Here is an 18,411-nt window from a genome sequence, read left to right on the forward strand (position 1 = left end):
AGGGGACAGGCAGCTAGCGGATAGTGAGGAGATGTTTGCTGTATGTGACAAAAAATGTTTTGGCCTAAAAACGTGTGACATTGCTTAGCGCACCTTTAAGCAACTCTTCTCTTCTCTGATGATGAGGGCGGGGCAATCTTTCAATCACATGAAATCCACCAAGGCAAGGCAAACCACAACCATCCAATCAATTCCCCATGGGCAAAATATGTGTGTGTGTGTGTGTGTGTGTGTGTGTGTGTGTGTGTGTGTGTGTGCGTGTTCAACCCTCTTCACAGAGACAGTGTTACGGAAGAAGTTCAAGTGTGTTTAAACTTCAGAACAGCTTGTTATTTCTTTTCTTTCGGTCGGTGTGTTTCTGTGAAGTTTCCAGACTCATCTGTGTTTGTAGTGATGGACTCATACAGGATTCATTTCTAACATCTTGATGGTGAAGGTGAGCATTTATTGTAGAATCTGTTTAATAATTAGTATAATGTGGATTGTGTTCTGTCAAATGCTTTTGCTGTGCACATTTATTTATTCTGATTCCACTAATATCAATGTCGATCTCTGTGCTTCTCAGGATTGTTTGTGGTTGATTCTGCCATGAACCGCGGCAAGTTCACGTCTGGATCTCTGCGGCTGAAGGTAACAGAAGCCAACAGATGACTGTTGAATATGAGTGCTAGACCAACAATATTCTCCCACACGCCCGAAGAAGCTGTTTGGAGAAACTGATTCATGAGGGTTTTTGAGTAGATCAACAAGAATATGTTCTAAGAACGTTTTGCTGAAGTTCTCATGAAAACATTATTTCTGAATGTTGACTAAATTTTCAAATCATCCTTTTTTTTTTTTTTTTTGTAAATCCTTTTTTTTCTTGGTTATGCATTCATTAAGGGAACATTTCATGCGTCAAACATTATAGGAATGTTGCTTTTCAACAAGTAGAAACACTTAAAAAATGTTAGACATTAATAAAGGCACAATATGTAAGATTTTGGGATAAAAATATCCAAAAACCACAAGAACAGTGTTATATATTTTGTTGACTTGTGTACTTACATTATACCAGATGTTTCCAAGAATGTTTAAATCCAGTGAAATGAGTAATTTTAACCAGGACACAGTTTCTGTGCGTCACCTGTCAATGACATCATACTCGAGTTACCTTCAGTTTCCGGTTTTATTTTGTAGAAACCATGGAAACACCAAAGAATTTGCCACCATTTTGGTGATTGCAATAAAGACTTGAAGCTACTGTGAACGTTGGTATAAGAAACACAGTGTCTGTAATTAGACACGCAACATTTTTCCAGCTCTTCAAATGTTATTTTTAATGTGATGACCAAAAACATTATTTCTTCATCCTTTTCATCTCTTCATTTGAAGATGTAAGAAATCCAACATTTGATAGAAAACACTTTTGTTTAAAAATTAATTAAAGACATTGATTACCACTATAACCATCAGATGGCGGCAGAGGACCATTTATTTTCCTGTCCTGTTTTTCGCTTTTGAATAAATAATAAACATTATAAAATCACTAGGTTTACAAATACATTTGGTCAAGATGAAGTATGAAGTACTCAGAAAATCTCATGGAAAACAATAACTTTTCTTGCGAATGAATTACAGAAAGTGTATTATCGCTTATAATCACAGCAGCTGTCAGTCAATGCAGCACAAGATCACACTTTACTCACATTTTATTTAATGAATCTAAGTGCACAATAAATCTTTAATTTACATTGTGTTGACACTTTTTTTCACACGAAAGTGTGAAAACTGATGGTCAAATTGAATTTTGCTGAAGAGGAACACTGAGACACGTCTTTTTAATATTTGAATAACTAAATTAACAATAGGCCTGACTATTTAAATGTCTATATTCTGATTATAAACTAAGTATTACACCATTGATGCTGTTAAAGCGACCTCGCCGACACATCAACAAGTGACATTTCACCAGACGTTTTTCAGCTGGCTTATATTATTGCGGATGTTCTTAAGAACGTTCCGTGTATCACTGCAGAAAATGCTGTTCTTACTTAGAGTTTTTGTCTTGTTTCTAGTCAAAATATCTTAAAGTTCTTAAATCAAGAAGCATTTTCTGGACAAGTAAAAATTATTTTTTGTTTTAGGAAAAATGAGTCAAAATTAAGTGAGTTTTTCCTTAAAACAAGCAAAATAATCTGCCAATGGGGTAAGCAAAATAATCTTATTTCAAACCAAAAATAAGATATATAATCTTGATAGTTGAATAAGATTGAATAAGATTGTTTTGCTTGTTTTAAGGAAAAACTCACTTAATTTTGACTTATTTTTCCTGAAAACAAGAAAATAATTTTTACTTGTCAAGAAAATGCTTCTTTATCTAAGAATTTTTAGATATTTGGACTAGAAACAAGACAAAAATTCTAAATAAGAGGTGTGATGACCTGTCATAGTTGAATCAGTCCCATCACAGTTTATAATAATCCTAAAAGATCAGTAACATTGTGTTTTGCATCATTGCTTAGGCGAAGCATTCTGTCAATCGAAAAGAAAACAACATAGCTTAGTGTGCTTAACACACAACAAAGTGTTCACGCGAGCAGCTCAGGATTGGCGTCTCAGAGCGGATCCGTTCACAGTAAATGAGCTTCATCACTGATAATGACGCTGATCTGAAGCTGCTCTTCAGTGATTGTTTTCTCTGGTCAGCTCGACTCTGTTTGGTGTGTTGAAGGTTCCTCATTATGCCCCGCAGAGATCTCCATCACTTGCCAGCCTCATTAAATTCTGTGGCATCATCCTCCTTGTGTACTTCATCGTGGCCTCTTACTTGCTGTCGAGAGGCGAGAGGAAGACTCTGCTGAAGGACCCCAGTGAAAGCACCCTCAGAGACTTGGTGCGCAGCATCAGAACTAAAGTGACGTTCAGAGCCAGACGAGTTCCTGCCGTCAGCGAGCTGCTCGACCTTGACCCGCATGTGAGAAATTCATAGAGTACATAGTGACATCTGAATATAGTAAAAAGCACCTTTTGTTCAATGGAAATGTTAAAGGTTCTTCATGGAACCACTGATGCCAATACAGAACCTCCAGTGCACATTTATGAGAATTAGAGATCCAAATGAACCTGAATGTTGAACTCTCTGTCTCTTTCAGATGTTCTCTGTGATTCCGCTGCACTTTTTACCGGATGTTAAGAACCCCTGCTGGTATGAGGAGCTGCGTGGAAATGTGAGCGCATATCCATACGGATCCAACCTGTACAGCCGCTTGTCCAGTAATATACAAAATACCTTCGAGCGTCTGAGCGCCACGTTCAAAAAACAGTTAATTCTGCACGACGGGAAACTCCAGCGCCTGCGATGCCTTCCCTACTTCTACATCATCGGTCAGGCCAAGTGTGGCACGACGGACCTGTATGAGCGCTTGAGGCTCCATCCCGATGTTCATCTCACGCCACCCAAGGAACCGCACTGGTGGAGCCGGAGGAAGTTCGGTACGTGAGATTCCTGACGCTTAAATGCCTTCAAAGGGAAGCTGCTTTCATCTGTACTCTCATTACAAAGAAAATGTTCTGGAAGAAGCAGCTTCACAAAGCAGAAATAGATTAAAAACAATCAAAACAAGCAGTTCTGGTTTGTTTGTTCTTGTCAGAAGCACCTGCTGGGAACTAAAACACACTTCATTATGAATCTCAGATCACAGTTTGATTCGTGAGAATGTGAACTGATTCATCAGAGTCAGATAAACACGTGTGATGATGTACAGTCATTAGAATAACACACGTGATGTAGATTGTTCTTTCGTTAAGATAATTATAGTGTTTCTACTTCAGAGACTCATTCAGATGCATCTAGTTTAAGCTTAATCTTCTCTAAACATTCTAAAACTAGAAGATATTAAGTCAAGTCAAGTCAAGTCACCTTTATTTATATAGCGCTTTTTACAATGCAGATTGTGTCAAAGCAGCTTTACATTGATAACTGGTACATAATTTGGCTGCACAGCAGCTCTTAAATAATAGTGTCAATGCAGGCAGATCAGAAGCACTGTTGAATAAATGTCACGAATACTATTGAATATCAAATGTCAAGTGTCCCCAACTAAGCAAGCCAAAGGCGACAGCGGCAAGGAACCCAAACTCCATCAGGTGACATCAGGTGGCAAACAAATGGCAAATAGGTGTTAAAATGGAGAAAAAAAAAACCTTGGGAGAAACCAGGCTTTTTTCTTTTTGTTAGAAAACAAAGCTATACGGAGACGCAAACACCAGCAGCGAGGCAGACAGGAGCAATCAAGCCAAGCAACAGTGAGTGTCACTCAGAAGGGATCCAGATATCAAAGACCAGATATCTGAATTAACGTTACTGGAAGAACATTCTGAGAATGCAGTGTTTCACCTGCACAGAATGAAATCTGCCTCGTTCAGCTTTTTTCTTATTTTACTGCATTTCAAGCTGTTTCCTGTCTAGATATAATCAGCTATATTTATCTGTTTCAGTCACATGACTTCCTCTCAGCTCAGAGAGAGCAATAAAAAACATTGATCACTGGATTTGATTCATAGCAGATCCAGAAAACGTTTTACACTCAAATTAATTCACACACATTTATGTAGATTTTATCCGCAATTCAACTCCATATACAGTAAATGTTCAGTGATTTCTCTGTGTCTCTGTTCATGTTTCTGTGTTCGTCCCGCTGATGCTCATAAATATTGCGGATGAGCTGCAAAGTCACGTGACTGACACAGAAGCACCTGTCGTTTGGAGAAGCTTGGATCTGGGATCTGTGATTTGCAGGAATCATTCGTCCCGGTGATCCTCCTCTCACCCGCTTCCCGCTGGACCATTACCTGGACCTGTTCGATCCGGTGGCCCAGCAGATACAGCACAGACTTCTGGGAAACTCCTCCATCAGCAGCAGCATCATCACTGGTACGTTCTCAGATCTGTGTGTTTATTTTCATTTCCACATGAGGTCAGGTGATCTGTGTGCTCGAGTGTTCCTAGAATGTGTTACAAAGTGACGCTTTACTGTAATAACATTCTGTTTCCTGTAAAAACAATGTGTGTGTGTGTGTGTCTGTGTGTGACTGATAGGTGAGGCCAGCGCTTCCACTATGTGGGACAACATGGCCTGGTCCTACCTCCATGACATCAGCAGAGAGGCGGAGCCTCCGTCACTCGTCCAGGACTTCATTCACGCAGTGCAGCCGGATGCGCGACTCATCGCCATCCTCAGAGACCCTGTGGAGAGGTCAGAGGTCACACCAGATCTCAAACTAAAACTACAACTGTAAAAAAAAACCATTTTCATTACTTGAAATAAAATAAACATTCACTGAAATAAAGTAAAATAAATAAATAAAGTAATAAAATAAAAATCTAATCAAATATAATATAATGAAATAAAATACATTAAAATGAAATTAAAATAAAATGAAATACAATAAAATAAGATAAAATTAAATTAAATAAAATGAAAATAAAATAAAATGAAATAATAAATTAAAATAAAATCAAAAGAAAATGAAACTGTCACAACCGCACTGCCTGCACCATTGGACACGGACACTTACGCCACGCCCACTCGTTCACAATCACCGGAATTCTGATCACCTGTGCATCATCACCAGAGCCACACATAAGCACGCCACACTCTACCACTCGCTGTCTGGTCTTGTACCTCACCTCATATGTTACCCGCGTCTACTAACCTGTGGATTACCTACCTGTTCCTGTCTTCCGCCTGGTCCTCGTCTCCTGCCTCGTCTTCATCGTCTTCCTCGTCCTCTCCTCCTGCAAAGGAAAGTAAACAGTTATCATCCATTAAGTGTTCTACGTGTCAAGATATCCTCCTGTGTTCAGCCTGTGTCCGATACCTCTGTTTAATAAACTGACTCACTTGCACTTACCTCTGTGTCCTCGTCTGTGTCTGACAGAAACGCAACAAAATAAAATGAAATAAATAAAAGAAAATGAAATTACACTAAATGACATAAAATGAAATAAAATAAAATGGAACAAATAAATGAAATAAAATGAAAAAAAAAAATAAAAAAAATAAAATGAAATACAATAAAATTAAATTAAATTGAATTAAAATAAAATGAAATAAATAAAAGGAAATAAAATAAAATGAAAATCAAATCAAATCAAATACAATAAAATAAAAAACAAAAATATGAAATGAAAATAAAATTAAATTAAATGAAATACAATAAAATAAGATAAAATAAAATAAAATAAAATGAAAATAAAATGAAATGAAATAAAATAAAATGAAAATAAGATCTAAATAAATTACTTTGTAAAATATATTCAAATAGAAAAGATATTTTAAATTGTAATAATATTTCACAATATTCCTGTTTTTACAGTATTTTTAATTAAATAAATGCAGCCTTGGTGAGCAGACGAAACTTCTTTTAAAAACATTAAAAATCTTAACGATCCCAAACTTTTGAACGGTAGTGTAATTAGCACAAAACAAAATAACAATCGAATTTACAACATCCCATAAACAATAGCAAAAGAAAATTCAATTTAAACTTTCCCTAGCATGACTGGTTTGCCGTCAGTCTCCATTTACATCAGGATAGGTGCACAATATCTCTCCGTACACGGCTTCAACAAGCATTTTAAACATTCCATCCACAGCGGGAGATTCAAAGCATCAACAAGAGTAAAACGCCAAGGTGTCTCCTAACAACGGACATTTTCTTTTTCCGCTGGGGAGAATGACGTCACATGTACTCACTCCTTATTTAAAGGTGCCGAAGAACGTGTTTTCAAAAGATGTAATATAAGTCTAAGGTGTCCCCTGAATGTGTCTGTGAAGTTTCAGCTCAAAATACCCCATAGATTTTTTTTTATTCATTTTATTTTGGGGCATCATTAACTATGCACTGATTCAGGCTGCTGCCCCTTTAAATTCTCGTGCTCTCTGCCCCCGGAGGTCGCGCTTGCCTTAAACAGCATAAACAAAGTTCACACAGCTAATATAACCCTCAAAATGGATCTTTACAAAGTGTTCGTCATGCAATCTGTCTAATCGCGTAAGTATAGTGTTTATTTGGATGTTTACATTTGATTCTGAATGAGTTTGAGGCTGTGCTCCATGGCTATCGGCTAATGCTACACTGTTGGAGAGATTTATAAAGAATGAAGTTGTGTTTATGAATTATACAGACTGCAAATGTTTAAAAAATGAAAATAACGACAGTCTTGTCTCCGTGAATATAGTAATAAACGATGGTAACTTTAACCACATTTAACAGTACATTAGCAACATGCTAACAAAACATTTAGAAAGACAATTTACAAATATCACAAAAAATATCATGATATCATGGATCATGTCAGTTATTATTGCTCCATCTGCCATTTTTCACTATTGTTCTTGCTTGCTTACCTAGTCTGATGATTCAGCTGTGCACAGATCCAGACGTTTATACTGGCTTGTCTAATGCCTTGAACATGGGCTGGCATATGCAAATATTGGGGGCGTACATATTAATGATCCCGACTGTTCTTCTTCAGACTCTATTCAGACTATTTGTACTTCGGCACGTCTAATGAATCAACGCTGGATTTCCATCAGAAGGTCTGTGAGTCTCTGCGTCTGTTCGACGCCTGTCTGCGGGACGCCGGTCTGAGAGCGTGTGTGTACAGCAGCACGCTGTATTACGCCATGAGTGTGAGTATGCCGACCTCTGACCTCAGAGAGACCTTACATAGTTAAGTATTTAATAGTTATTTACCCGTCTGCGTGTGTGTGTGTGTGTGTGTGTGTAGGTGCGGCTGCACGTGGGCCTGTATGTGGTGTTTATTCTGGACTGGTTGTCAGTGTTCAGCCGTGATCAGCTCTTAGTTTTGCGTCTGGAGGATCACGCTGCAAACCTGACGCACAGCATGAACAGAGTCTTCCACTTCCTGCAGTTAGGTCAGTCCTGCAGCCGCCTGTCCATCATCATCTCATAAACACTGACCTGCTGTGAGCAGAAGGGGGCAGCAGATGTTCATCATCATCTTCATGAGACGCAGCTCACAGCAAAGAGAACATATAAACCACACAGAATCGTTTTGGGATGAGACTGATTGTGTTGTGTGTCTGTTTGCAGGTCCGGTGTCTGAACAGACAGAGAGACTCATCAGCAGACGTCCCGTGGCAAACACCAGGGATCCGTCGGACAGGAAACTGGGGCCGATGAAGCCGGTGACACGAGAGCTGCTCCGGCAGTTTTACGCTCCTTTCAACCAGAAACTGTCTGCGGTGCTGCAGGATGAGTCCTTCATGTGGTAGAGTCGCTGCCGTTCACACGCAGATCGCCTGTCAGATGAGTTTGATGCTGATGGTTCATTCCCTGGATCATGAAGGGACTTTTTGTAAATGTTGAAGTATTTTTAAACCACGCAGAGAAAAAAACCCTCTCTTTTAAGTGTTTGAATCGCTGACATCAGTGTGCAGTTTTACAGTCAGCATGAAAAATAATTCATGCTCATATTTTCTTTATTGTGCCATATATCCAAGTGAAACTGCTTCTCAAACAAGAACAAATGTAGGGCGGGGCTTGATTTTGTTTGTGGGGAATTGATTGGATGGTTGTGGTTTGCTATTGGTGGATCTAAACACTGTGGAGAATAAACACTGCAATATTCCATAAAAAAACAAGAATTGTCAATTTTGATTTCAGCTTGATTTTTTTTTTTTAATCTAATTACCTGTCATCTTTTGAATTAAGAATCATGTGATGGATTAAGAAAGGAGTTACAATGTATTATTCTATCACAAATAATAATATTTTCTTAACCTTTCAAGAATTTAAGAATCGGTTTGAGTTGGGTAATCATGACTTATTTAGATACTTTCAAATAAGACACCACTTTAACTCAACAGTGCATAAGAAGGGGATTTGGGAACAAAATGAATTTGTGAAGATACTCTTGTCTGCACTCAAGGCTATTACAACTAATAAGGTTGTTTCTAAATTTTATCATTGTCTACAAAACCACAGACCAGAATCCACTTCTTATGTCAAAAGAAAATGGGAGAAAGAAGGAGACATGTCTATAACAGAAGAGGATTGGTTAAAAACATGTAAATCCCAATGGAAAACCTCAGACCAGAATCCACTTTTTATGTCAAAAGAAAATATATTCATATATATATATTCATATACACAACATATATTCTGGGCGTGTCCAGTCATTCACACATTTTGGAAAGATGTACACAGGACGTTAGAGGCTATATTAAGGATCAAAATTCCATTCCAATTTTATATAATATTATATTTGGGTAATCTGGACTTGCATAAAACCAATTATATATACCTATGGAGAATATTTCTGGTTGCAGCTAAAAAGGCTCTTACGCGCAAATGGCTTCAACCTACGTCACCCACTATAGAAGACTGGAAAGCAATTGTAATTGAAATATATAAGATGGAAATTTTTACCTTTTCTTTAAAATGAACAAAGCAAAAAGGGATTCTGCTATGGAAAAGATGGAAGGAATTTGTGGAAAACTGAGTAATTATATACAGGTGCTGGTCATATAATTAGAATATCGTGAAAAAGTTCATTTTTTTATTGTAAATTATTTTAAAAAATGAAACTTTTATATATTCTAGATTCCCTACATGTAAAGTAAAACATTTTTTAAATTTTGATGATTAGAGCGTACAGCTAATGAAAGTCCAAAATCCAGTCTCTCAAAAAATTAGAATATTTACATTTGAGTTTCATTAAATGACCATCCCTGAAGTATAAATTCCGGGTATATCTTGTTCTTTGAAACCACACTAATGGGGAAGACTGCTGACTTGGCAATGGTCCAGGAGACAATCATTGACACCCTCCACAAAGACAGTAAGTCACAGAAGGTCATTACTGAATGGGGTGGCTGTTTACAGAGTGATGTATCAAAGCATATTAAATGCAAAGTTGACTAGAAGGAAGAAATTGGGAAGGCAAAGGTGCACAAGCAACAGGGATGACCACAAGCTTGAGAATACTGTCAAGTAAAGCCGATTCAAACACTTGGGAGAGCTTCACAATGAGTAGAATGAAGCCTGAGTCAGCGCATCAAGAGTCACCACACTCGGACATCTTCAGGAAAAGGACTACCAAGCCACTTCTGAAACAGAAACAATGTCAGAAGCATCTTACTTGGGCTAAGGAGAAAAAGAACTGGACAGTGAACAGTGGTCGAAAGTCCTCTCACAGGCTGATTACTTCCACTTCCATGCCACACTTCACTGATGCTGTAATTTGTGCTAGGAGCAAGTCATTTGCTGTAATATGTGATGCCGACCAAGTATTGAGTATACAAATGAACATACTTTAAAGAACTTGAACTTTTCTGTTTTGAAAATCCATTTTTTGATTGATCTTAGGAAATATTCTAATATTTTGAGATACTGGATTTTGGACTTTCATGAGCTGTACGCTCTAATCATCAAAATTAAAAAAAAAAAAAAAAAAAAAACTTTTGAAATGTTTTACTCTACATGTAGGGAATCTAGAATATATGAAAGCTTCATTTTTAAAAATAATTTACAATAAAAAAATGAACTTTTTCACGATATTCTAATCATATGACCAGCACCTGTAATAGATGTAATCATAGATTATTGTTGGAAAATCAAAACTGTAACTATGCAAAGTTGCCACTAGACTGTACTGTACCCCTAATTGTTTTTTTTTTGTTGTTGTTGCTTTTTATTCTTGTGTTGCTTCTCAACCTTTTTTATGTATATAGTGTTGTGAATAACTTGTGTTCTGCAACCATTCAATTAAATTTCAATTCAATTCACTGTCACAGACACGTCAGGTTCCACCTCACTCCCGTATCCACGCACTCAATCACCAGTCTACTAATCACCGCCACCTGCACATCATCACCGCAGTCATCAGCACACAGTTAAATACCACACACTCACACACACTCATCGTCCGGTCTCGTTTGTGTTACAACCAGTTGTACGCTTACCTTCAAGGACTCCAAAGTGATACTTACCTGTCTCCATTGTCTCCTTTGTCTCCATCGTCTTCGGATCTCCTCGTGTGCTTACCTGCCTGTGTGTGAGTGTGTTCGTCTGCCAGCTCCAGCGTCTCCCTCCAGTTCCATCTGCATCATAAAGAAAAGGACAGTATTACCTCTCATTCACCTTCAAGATCTTCACCTTCATCTATCTACTCACCTGTCTCATTGCTGATCATTTCAATAAACTGTTACGTTGCTTTCATCTCTGCCTCCGGTGTCTCTGTCATAACATTCACATTTATTTGTAAAGCGCTTTTCACAATACATATCATTTCAAAGCAGCTTTACAGAGAATGTATGTCAACACCACAATTTAAAGAATGCAGTTAGCAAATAATGTAATAATTTAGGCAATTAATTTTACAATCACTGTTAGCAGTTTAACTGAACGTAGAAGCAATGACCTCCTGGAAAAATGAATTACATTAACAATAATTATGATATAGAAAGTCTTCTTCTTATAGTCTTCTGAAGTCCTCGCAGGAGTTGGTGCCGTCTCTTCATAGGTGTTGGTCATCTGAGGTCTTCTTAAGAGGCTGGATCCAAACTGAAGCTGGTTTCCTCTCTAGCCCGAGGTTAAAAAAAAAAAAAAAAAAAAAAGCAAATGGAGAATAATTAGCGTAGCTGCTGTTCATAACATTAAGCAAAGATAGTCATGTGCAATTGATCTGATATGAGATGCATTATGTGAATGCTTGGCTAAAGAGATGCGTCTTTAATCTAGATTTAAACTGGGTGAGCGAGTCTGAGCCCCGAACATTACCAGGAAGGCTATTCCAGAGTTTCGGAGCCAAATGTGCAAACGCTCTCCCTCCTTTCGTGGACTTAGATATCCTAGGTACAACCAGAAGTCCAGAGTTTAGTGATCTTAAAGAGCGTGAAGGATTGTAGGGCGATAGAAGATCAGTTAAGTACACAGGAGCTAAACCATTTAGAGCCTTCGTCTCTATAGGTCATTAGCAATACTTTATAATTGATACGGAACTTAATGGGTAACCAGTGTAGAGATGATAAAATTGGTGTTATATGATCATATTTTCTTGACCTGGTAAGAACTCTAGCAGCTGCATTTTGTACTAATTGTAGCTTGTTTATTGAGGAAGCAGGACAACCAGCTAATAATGCATTACAGTAATCTAGTCGAGACGTCATGAAAGCATGAACTAACTTTTCTGCATCAGAAATAGATAACATATTCCGAATCTTAGCAATGTTTCTGAGGTGGAAGAAGGCTGTTTTTGTAACATATGAAATATGATTTTCAAAGGACAAGTTGCTGTCTAATATAACACCCAGGTCTTTAACTGTCGAGGATGGAGTAACAGTACATCCTTCTAAATGCAGATTGTAGTCTGAGAGATTCTGTGTACAGGTTTTTGGCCCAATAAGTAATATATCAGTCTTATCTGAATTTAATAGAAGAAAATTACTAGTAATCCAATGTTTTACTTCTTTAATACATTCTGTCAGATTGGATAATTTAGAGATTTCATCTGGTTGTGTTGAAATATATAGCTGAGTATCATCAGCATAGCAGTGGAAACTAATTCCATGTTTTCTTATAATATTGCCGAGTGGCAGCATGTAGATTGAAAATAGCAGAGGGCCAAACACTGATCCTTGCGGCACTCCATAGTTTACTATCGTTATCTTAGATTTTTCCCCGTTTATATAAACAAAATTGTGACGTCTGATAGGTACGACCTAAACCACCGTAATGCCTGTCCCTGAATACCAGTGTAATTTTGTAGTCGATCTAGGAGTATTTTATGATCTATAGTGTCGAACGCAGCACTGAGATCAAGTAACACTAGTATTGAGATACAGCCCTGGTCAGAAGCTAGGAGTAAGTCGTTTGTAATTTTAACGAGCGCAGTTTCTGTGCTATGATGAGATCTGAATCCTGACTGAAATTTTTCATAGATAGCGTTTTTTTGCAAAAAGGAGCACAATTGGACCGACACTACTTTTTCTAGTATTTTATACATAAATGGAAGATTTGAGATGGGTCTGTAATTTGCTAAAACGTGTGGATCTAACTGTGGTTTCTTAATGAGAGGATTAATAACTGCTAGCTTGAACGGTCGTGGGACGTGACCCAGAGATAAAGACGAGTTGATAATATTGAGAAGAGGCTCTTCTGCTACAGGTAACAATTCTTTCAGTAGTTTAGTGGGTATTGGATCTAGTAAACATGTGGTTGGTTTAGACGCAGTAATAAGTTTATTTAGCTCTTCCTGTCCTATAGTTGTAAAGCACTGCAGCTGTTCTTGAGGGGCGATAATTGAGGTTGAATCATAAAACTCTGTTAAAGGTTGTACATTTACAATTGTATTTCTGATACTTTCAATTTTCTCAGTAAAGAAATTCATAAAGTCATCACTACTAAATTGTAATGAAATGTTTTGTTCTGGTGATGTCTGTTTATTTGTTTTGGTTATTTTCTATGAGTTTGCGGAGATGCTCGGCCCTGGCTGCTTTTAGAGTCTTTCTATAACGGGACGAGCTGTCTTTCCACGCGATTCTGAAGACCTCTAAACGAGTTTGTCTCCATTTGCGTTCTAGATTACGAGTTTCTCTTTTGATAGCACGAGTGATACTGTTGTACCATGGTACAGTATTTTTCTCTCTAACCTTTTTAAATCTCATCGGTGCAACAGTGTCTAATGTACTGGTGAAAATGGTGGACATGCTGCTAGTCATTTTCTCGAGATCATTTGTGTGTTTGGGTACGATGAGCAGCTGAGACAGATCAGGCAGTTTATTTGTGAATTTATCTATAGTTGTCGGGAGAATTGTTCTGCCTAGTCGATATCGCGGTGCAATTTGACAAATATCATCAGTATGCAGTACGCAGGTTACAAGGTAGTGATCAGAGACGTCATCACTTTGCGGTAGAATTTCTATATCGGTTGGATTGATTCCATGTGATATTATTAAATCTAGTGTATGATTAAAACGGTGAGTGGGTCCAGTGACGTTTTGTTTGACCCCAAAGGAGTTTAGTAAATCAGTAAACGCAGCCCCTAACGTATCATTTGTATTGTCAACATGAATGTTAAAATCTCCAACAATCAGCGCTTTATCGACATTGACCAATAGGTCTGAGGGAAAGTCAGCAAACTCTTTTAGGAAATCAGCATAAGGCCCTGGAGGTCTATAAACAGTAGCTAAAGCAAGAGATAGAGGCGACTTTTTACTTATATCTGAGAGTGTAACATTTAGCATAAGAATTTCAAATGAATTAAACCTATAGTTTGTTTTCTGAGTAACATTAAGATTATCTCTATAGATTGTTGCTACACCACCGCCTCGGCCAATCGGATGGCATTTATTTTTATAACAGTAGCCAGGTGGACAAGACTCATTAAGACCGAAATAATCATTTGGTTTAAGCCATGTTTCAGTAAGGCAAATTAAATCAAGACTATTATCTGTGATCATTTCATTTATAATCACCGCCTTAGGTGTCAGTGATCTAATGTTTAGTAGCCCTAGCTTTAGAAATTGTTTTTGTTCAGTAATTTTGCGAATTTCTGGTTTGATCACGATCAGATTTTTTCTAGATCCTTTATTTTTATTGTTAGACCTCACTATTCAGCGAATAGACACAGTTTCTATAGACTGTACTACACTCACATTTCTATCAATTAAGTGGGCAGAACACAACACCCATTGCGAATTTATTGAGAAATTTATGGGATGTCAGCTTAATGGAAAATATCCAATCTTCCTTTTATTCTGTAATGTATGTGTTCGATAGTAAGTTTAAAAAGGTCGGACTGTATTAGGTGATGGTCCGTTTCTAGCTTTCCTCAATGGGGTGTCGGCAGTGTTAGGCAGTAACGCGTTACTGTAACGCAGTTACTTTTGACAGTAACTAATACTGTAACGCATTACTTTTTAAATAAATTAACTCCTTTACCATTACCATATGGTGCGTTGTACGTTACTTTTTTTAATTAATTCATTTTGGCTGAAGTGTAGCCTACAGCCTAACCGGTTTACAGCAGCGACGCATTGTAGGATTGGTGGATGCCGACCACTGTAAACACAAAGACTCACTGTGGACGTGTTTCCGTTTAATCAAATATGTGCGGCAGTCATGGCGAGTCAAGGCGAGAGCAAGACATGTTTCTTAAAGTGGAAATATGCTCATTATTTCACTTTGGTTGAGCATAAAAAACCTTTTAGTAAAATGTAAGCTGTGTCTTTCTGGTTCGAACCCAGCTAACACACGACGTAACAGTTACGTAATGTATTCATACTTTTTGGTAATTTCATGACTTACTAACTGACAACTAAGGTTGCACGCCAGTAATTTCATTACCTTCAAATTACCATCTCACAACGTCGTCAGGATGATCTCCTAACGTTATAAGATTACCAAGAACGTTCCAGATACGTACTGTATTCGTAATATATTGGTAATTCCGTGACTTACTAGTAACGTAATTACAACGTTGTATGCCCGTAATATTATTACCATTAAATTACCATATCACAACGTCGTCAGTACAATCTCTTAACGTTATAAGAAAACCAAGGACGTTCCAGATGTCCAAGATCCAGAGGACGTCCAGATCCAAGGACGTTTTTAATTATTTCGTTTTAAAGTAGATATTTCAAGCTTTCTATATATATATTTCTCATGTCTGCGAGGCAAGCAGCCTATACGCTGAGTTTCGGTTCATTTAGCCTATAAGTCGCACTCCAGTTCACGCGCCAGAGATCGCATGATTATATTGCCTGCTATATTTGCTTCTTATTTATTAAATCCAGGCAATTGGTTGGTGAAACATTGATTAAAATTAAGATACAATTTTTACAAAATGAAATTCACTTTAAAGAGGGGCTTTCTATAAAACAAAACTTAATGAAGTGGTCAAAATCATGTCTGACCCACTCCATGTCTCCCGATATATTGCGCATCTTATGATGCATCTTACTCATGCTGTTCACTTTTCATAATCAAGTAAATGAATTTAAAACATAGGACTATTTAAACATATATATGAAACTACATTTTCTTTAATGACAGTACAGAGAAATTTCGTGTTCGTGCATATAATACGCCATAGAGTGCGTATCATATGCACGCGAAAAACTACGTACCATATGCACACCAAAACTCATTTTGGCATAAACATTCCACGACATTGCACACTCGTATTATTGATACTAATTTTCGTGTGATCGACGCACTTTCAACGTTTAGCGTTATAGAAAACGTCTCAGGTTACGTATGTAACCATGGTTCCCTGAGAACAGGGAACGAGACTCTGCGTTGAACAGAACGCATTGGGGAACCGTCACGTGACCCAGGTGTCGAAAGCACTATCCAACAACTCCAATTGCTATTGGCCGGTGACAGCCTATGACATCATACGGCGCGACCCGGATGTATAAAGGGAGCGCCTGGAGAGACAGTCTCTATCTTATCGTCTTGAGGGACTGTTCTGAAGGCAGGCAACCTGAAGCATGGCAAAGGAACGCAGAGTCTCGTTCCCTGTTCTCAGGGAACCATGGTTACATACGTAACCTGAGACGTTCCCTTTCGAAAGGGAACTCCACTCTGCGTTGAACAGAACGCATTGGGGAACGATATACCCACGCCGCCATGCTGGAGGTGAGTGCCTGCCAAAAAATATGGCTGAGGCAAAGGCCTCAAGGCAGTTCTCAAACTGCCCAGCAACTCCCCCCTCGGGTCACACCAGGCTGTCAGTGACAGCATTCCCTTTGGCCAACAGCCCAAGCTGAACTTCCCAAAGGCTTCTACCTTTCTCTTTTAACAAATAGAGCCTAGAGAAAACGCTAAGGCGTCTAGAACCCAATTTTCTTATGAGAAAAGTGGTTCCTTTAAGGGAATGTGGCCAAGGAACCAAAGGGAACCTCGGCCAGTCACTCATGAGGGGAGCAGGGTCACCCTCATTGCCACCAGGGAGGCCGACCTGGTCTTCTCAGGGAACAGACTCAGTTCAGGCCAACCCTGTCTGAATACAGAGCCTCTAAAACGCATTCTTCAGGAAGATAGTAGGTAAGAGTGACTGCAGAAAGGCAGAAACCAGCTCAGACCCACGTGTAGAGACGGGCATCCTGGAGAGCAGAACTCAGCTGAGTGCTATGAACCCTCATATCGAGGGGAGATAATCCGCTCAACCTAGGATCTACCCAGTGCTTAATTAACGCACTGAGGAGGCTGTGCGCTGAAAGCCCTGAAAAGGGGGAGCACAAACCAGCCTGGGGCTGACCCTAAAGACGGGGCCTGATCAAGGCCAAACCATCATAATCAGCTTAGGGAGCTAAGCACTATTACAAACCCCAAGGGGAAGCGCAGAGCTCACCTAACAGGTAGACTATACCCAACACAATCCGACGAGCAGTGTACTCAGTAAAAGCACCTTTTACTCTTTAAGCAAGAGGAGTACAACGTACGCCAACACGTATTAAGGAAGGCCTGGAAGGCCTATAACCTCAACAGACACGTGGCATCAGCTCGTGGCAGTGTTTAGGTCCCAAGCCTGGTAAACAACCCGCAAAAGAGGGGGTTGAATCTACCACTTGGGCCCCTGGCCAACAAAGTGTAAAGAAATAGTTCTCAGAGAGAAATACACCTAAACAAACGCCAGTGTATCCAAAAAGGCGGCCCGTAGGCTTAGCATCCCTCAGGACACAAGGTGAAAGTCTTGTGGCCGTTTCCAGGAGCACAAGGTCCAACCTAATCTCTAGGTGGCTCTTAGCTCAACTAGAATCATCGACTCAAAGAGGCAACAATAGGTTAAACCAAACCTCAGTAAGGTTTCACTACTGCCATCTCATCCTGAGCCGCACAGAAAAAACACAAACTGTGCCAACATGTAAACTAAAACGGAGGCCAGAAGAGGCCTACCGATTCAATGACACATGGCTTCAGCTCGTGAGTTTCCAGGGGACCAAGCTACAGGGAACCAGCTCTAACCCACTAACTATGGGAGGCTAACTACAACCTGTGCTAGGCTACACTTTCCAAACAGGCAAAGTACCCTAAGTTCTGAGACTAAAGGGAACCAAAACAACCAACATGGTCTAAGGGAGGCTAATTAAGCCTACCACCTCAAACAAACATGCTGCAGGGCCTGAAGCAGTGTATAAAAACAAAACAGTATGTGAGCACTGATATCCATGAAACAGCCAATACAACACTATTGCTAACTAGAAAGAGGCTTAACAATCTAGCCTACAATCACCGTATATGCAATATAGCTGATGAACAGATAACTGAAAGGGAGCTGACAGATACACACTTTAAACAGAAAGTGATCTATCCACCCTGAGTATGCAAACCAACAGGTGATGCACTCAGTGACAACAAAAAACTCTCCTAGCTGGGGCTTAAAGGGGT

General features: G+C 38.8%; 1 protein-coding gene across 2 annotated transcripts; it reads left to right on the forward strand.

The window, feature by feature from the left end:
* The first annotated feature begins 238 nt into the window (after nt 1-238).
* LOC125255943 (carbohydrate sulfotransferase 15-like) lies at nt 239-8,648 on the forward strand. Of its 2 annotated transcripts, none has more exons than XM_048171546.1 (9): nt 239-436; nt 566-630; nt 2,735-2,956; nt 3,135-3,474; nt 4,781-4,915; nt 5,081-5,237; nt 7,523-7,679; nt 7,778-7,925; nt 8,104-8,647. In XM_048171546.1, the coding sequence occupies exons 2-9, from the start codon at nt 589-591 to the stop codon at nt 8,283-8,285; spliced, it is 1,383 nt and encodes a 460-aa protein (XP_048027503.1). In that variant the 5' UTR covers nt 239-436; nt 566-588; the 3' UTR covers nt 8,286-8,647. The 2 variants fall into 2 exon arrangements, with proteins under 2 accessions (XP_048027503.1, XP_048027502.1); XM_048171545.1 differs by having other exon boundaries at nt 253-436; nt 2,714-2,956; nt 8,104-8,648.
* The last annotated feature ends 9,763 nt before the right edge of the window (nt 8,649-18,411 follow it).

This window comes from Megalobrama amblycephala, linkage group LG20 (assembly GCF_018812025.1).
Source record: "Megalobrama amblycephala isolate DHTTF-2021 linkage group LG20, ASM1881202v1, whole genome shotgun sequence".
In the NCBI taxonomy this organism is placed as follows: domain Eukaryota; kingdom Metazoa; phylum Chordata; class Actinopteri; order Cypriniformes; family Xenocyprididae; genus Megalobrama; species Megalobrama amblycephala.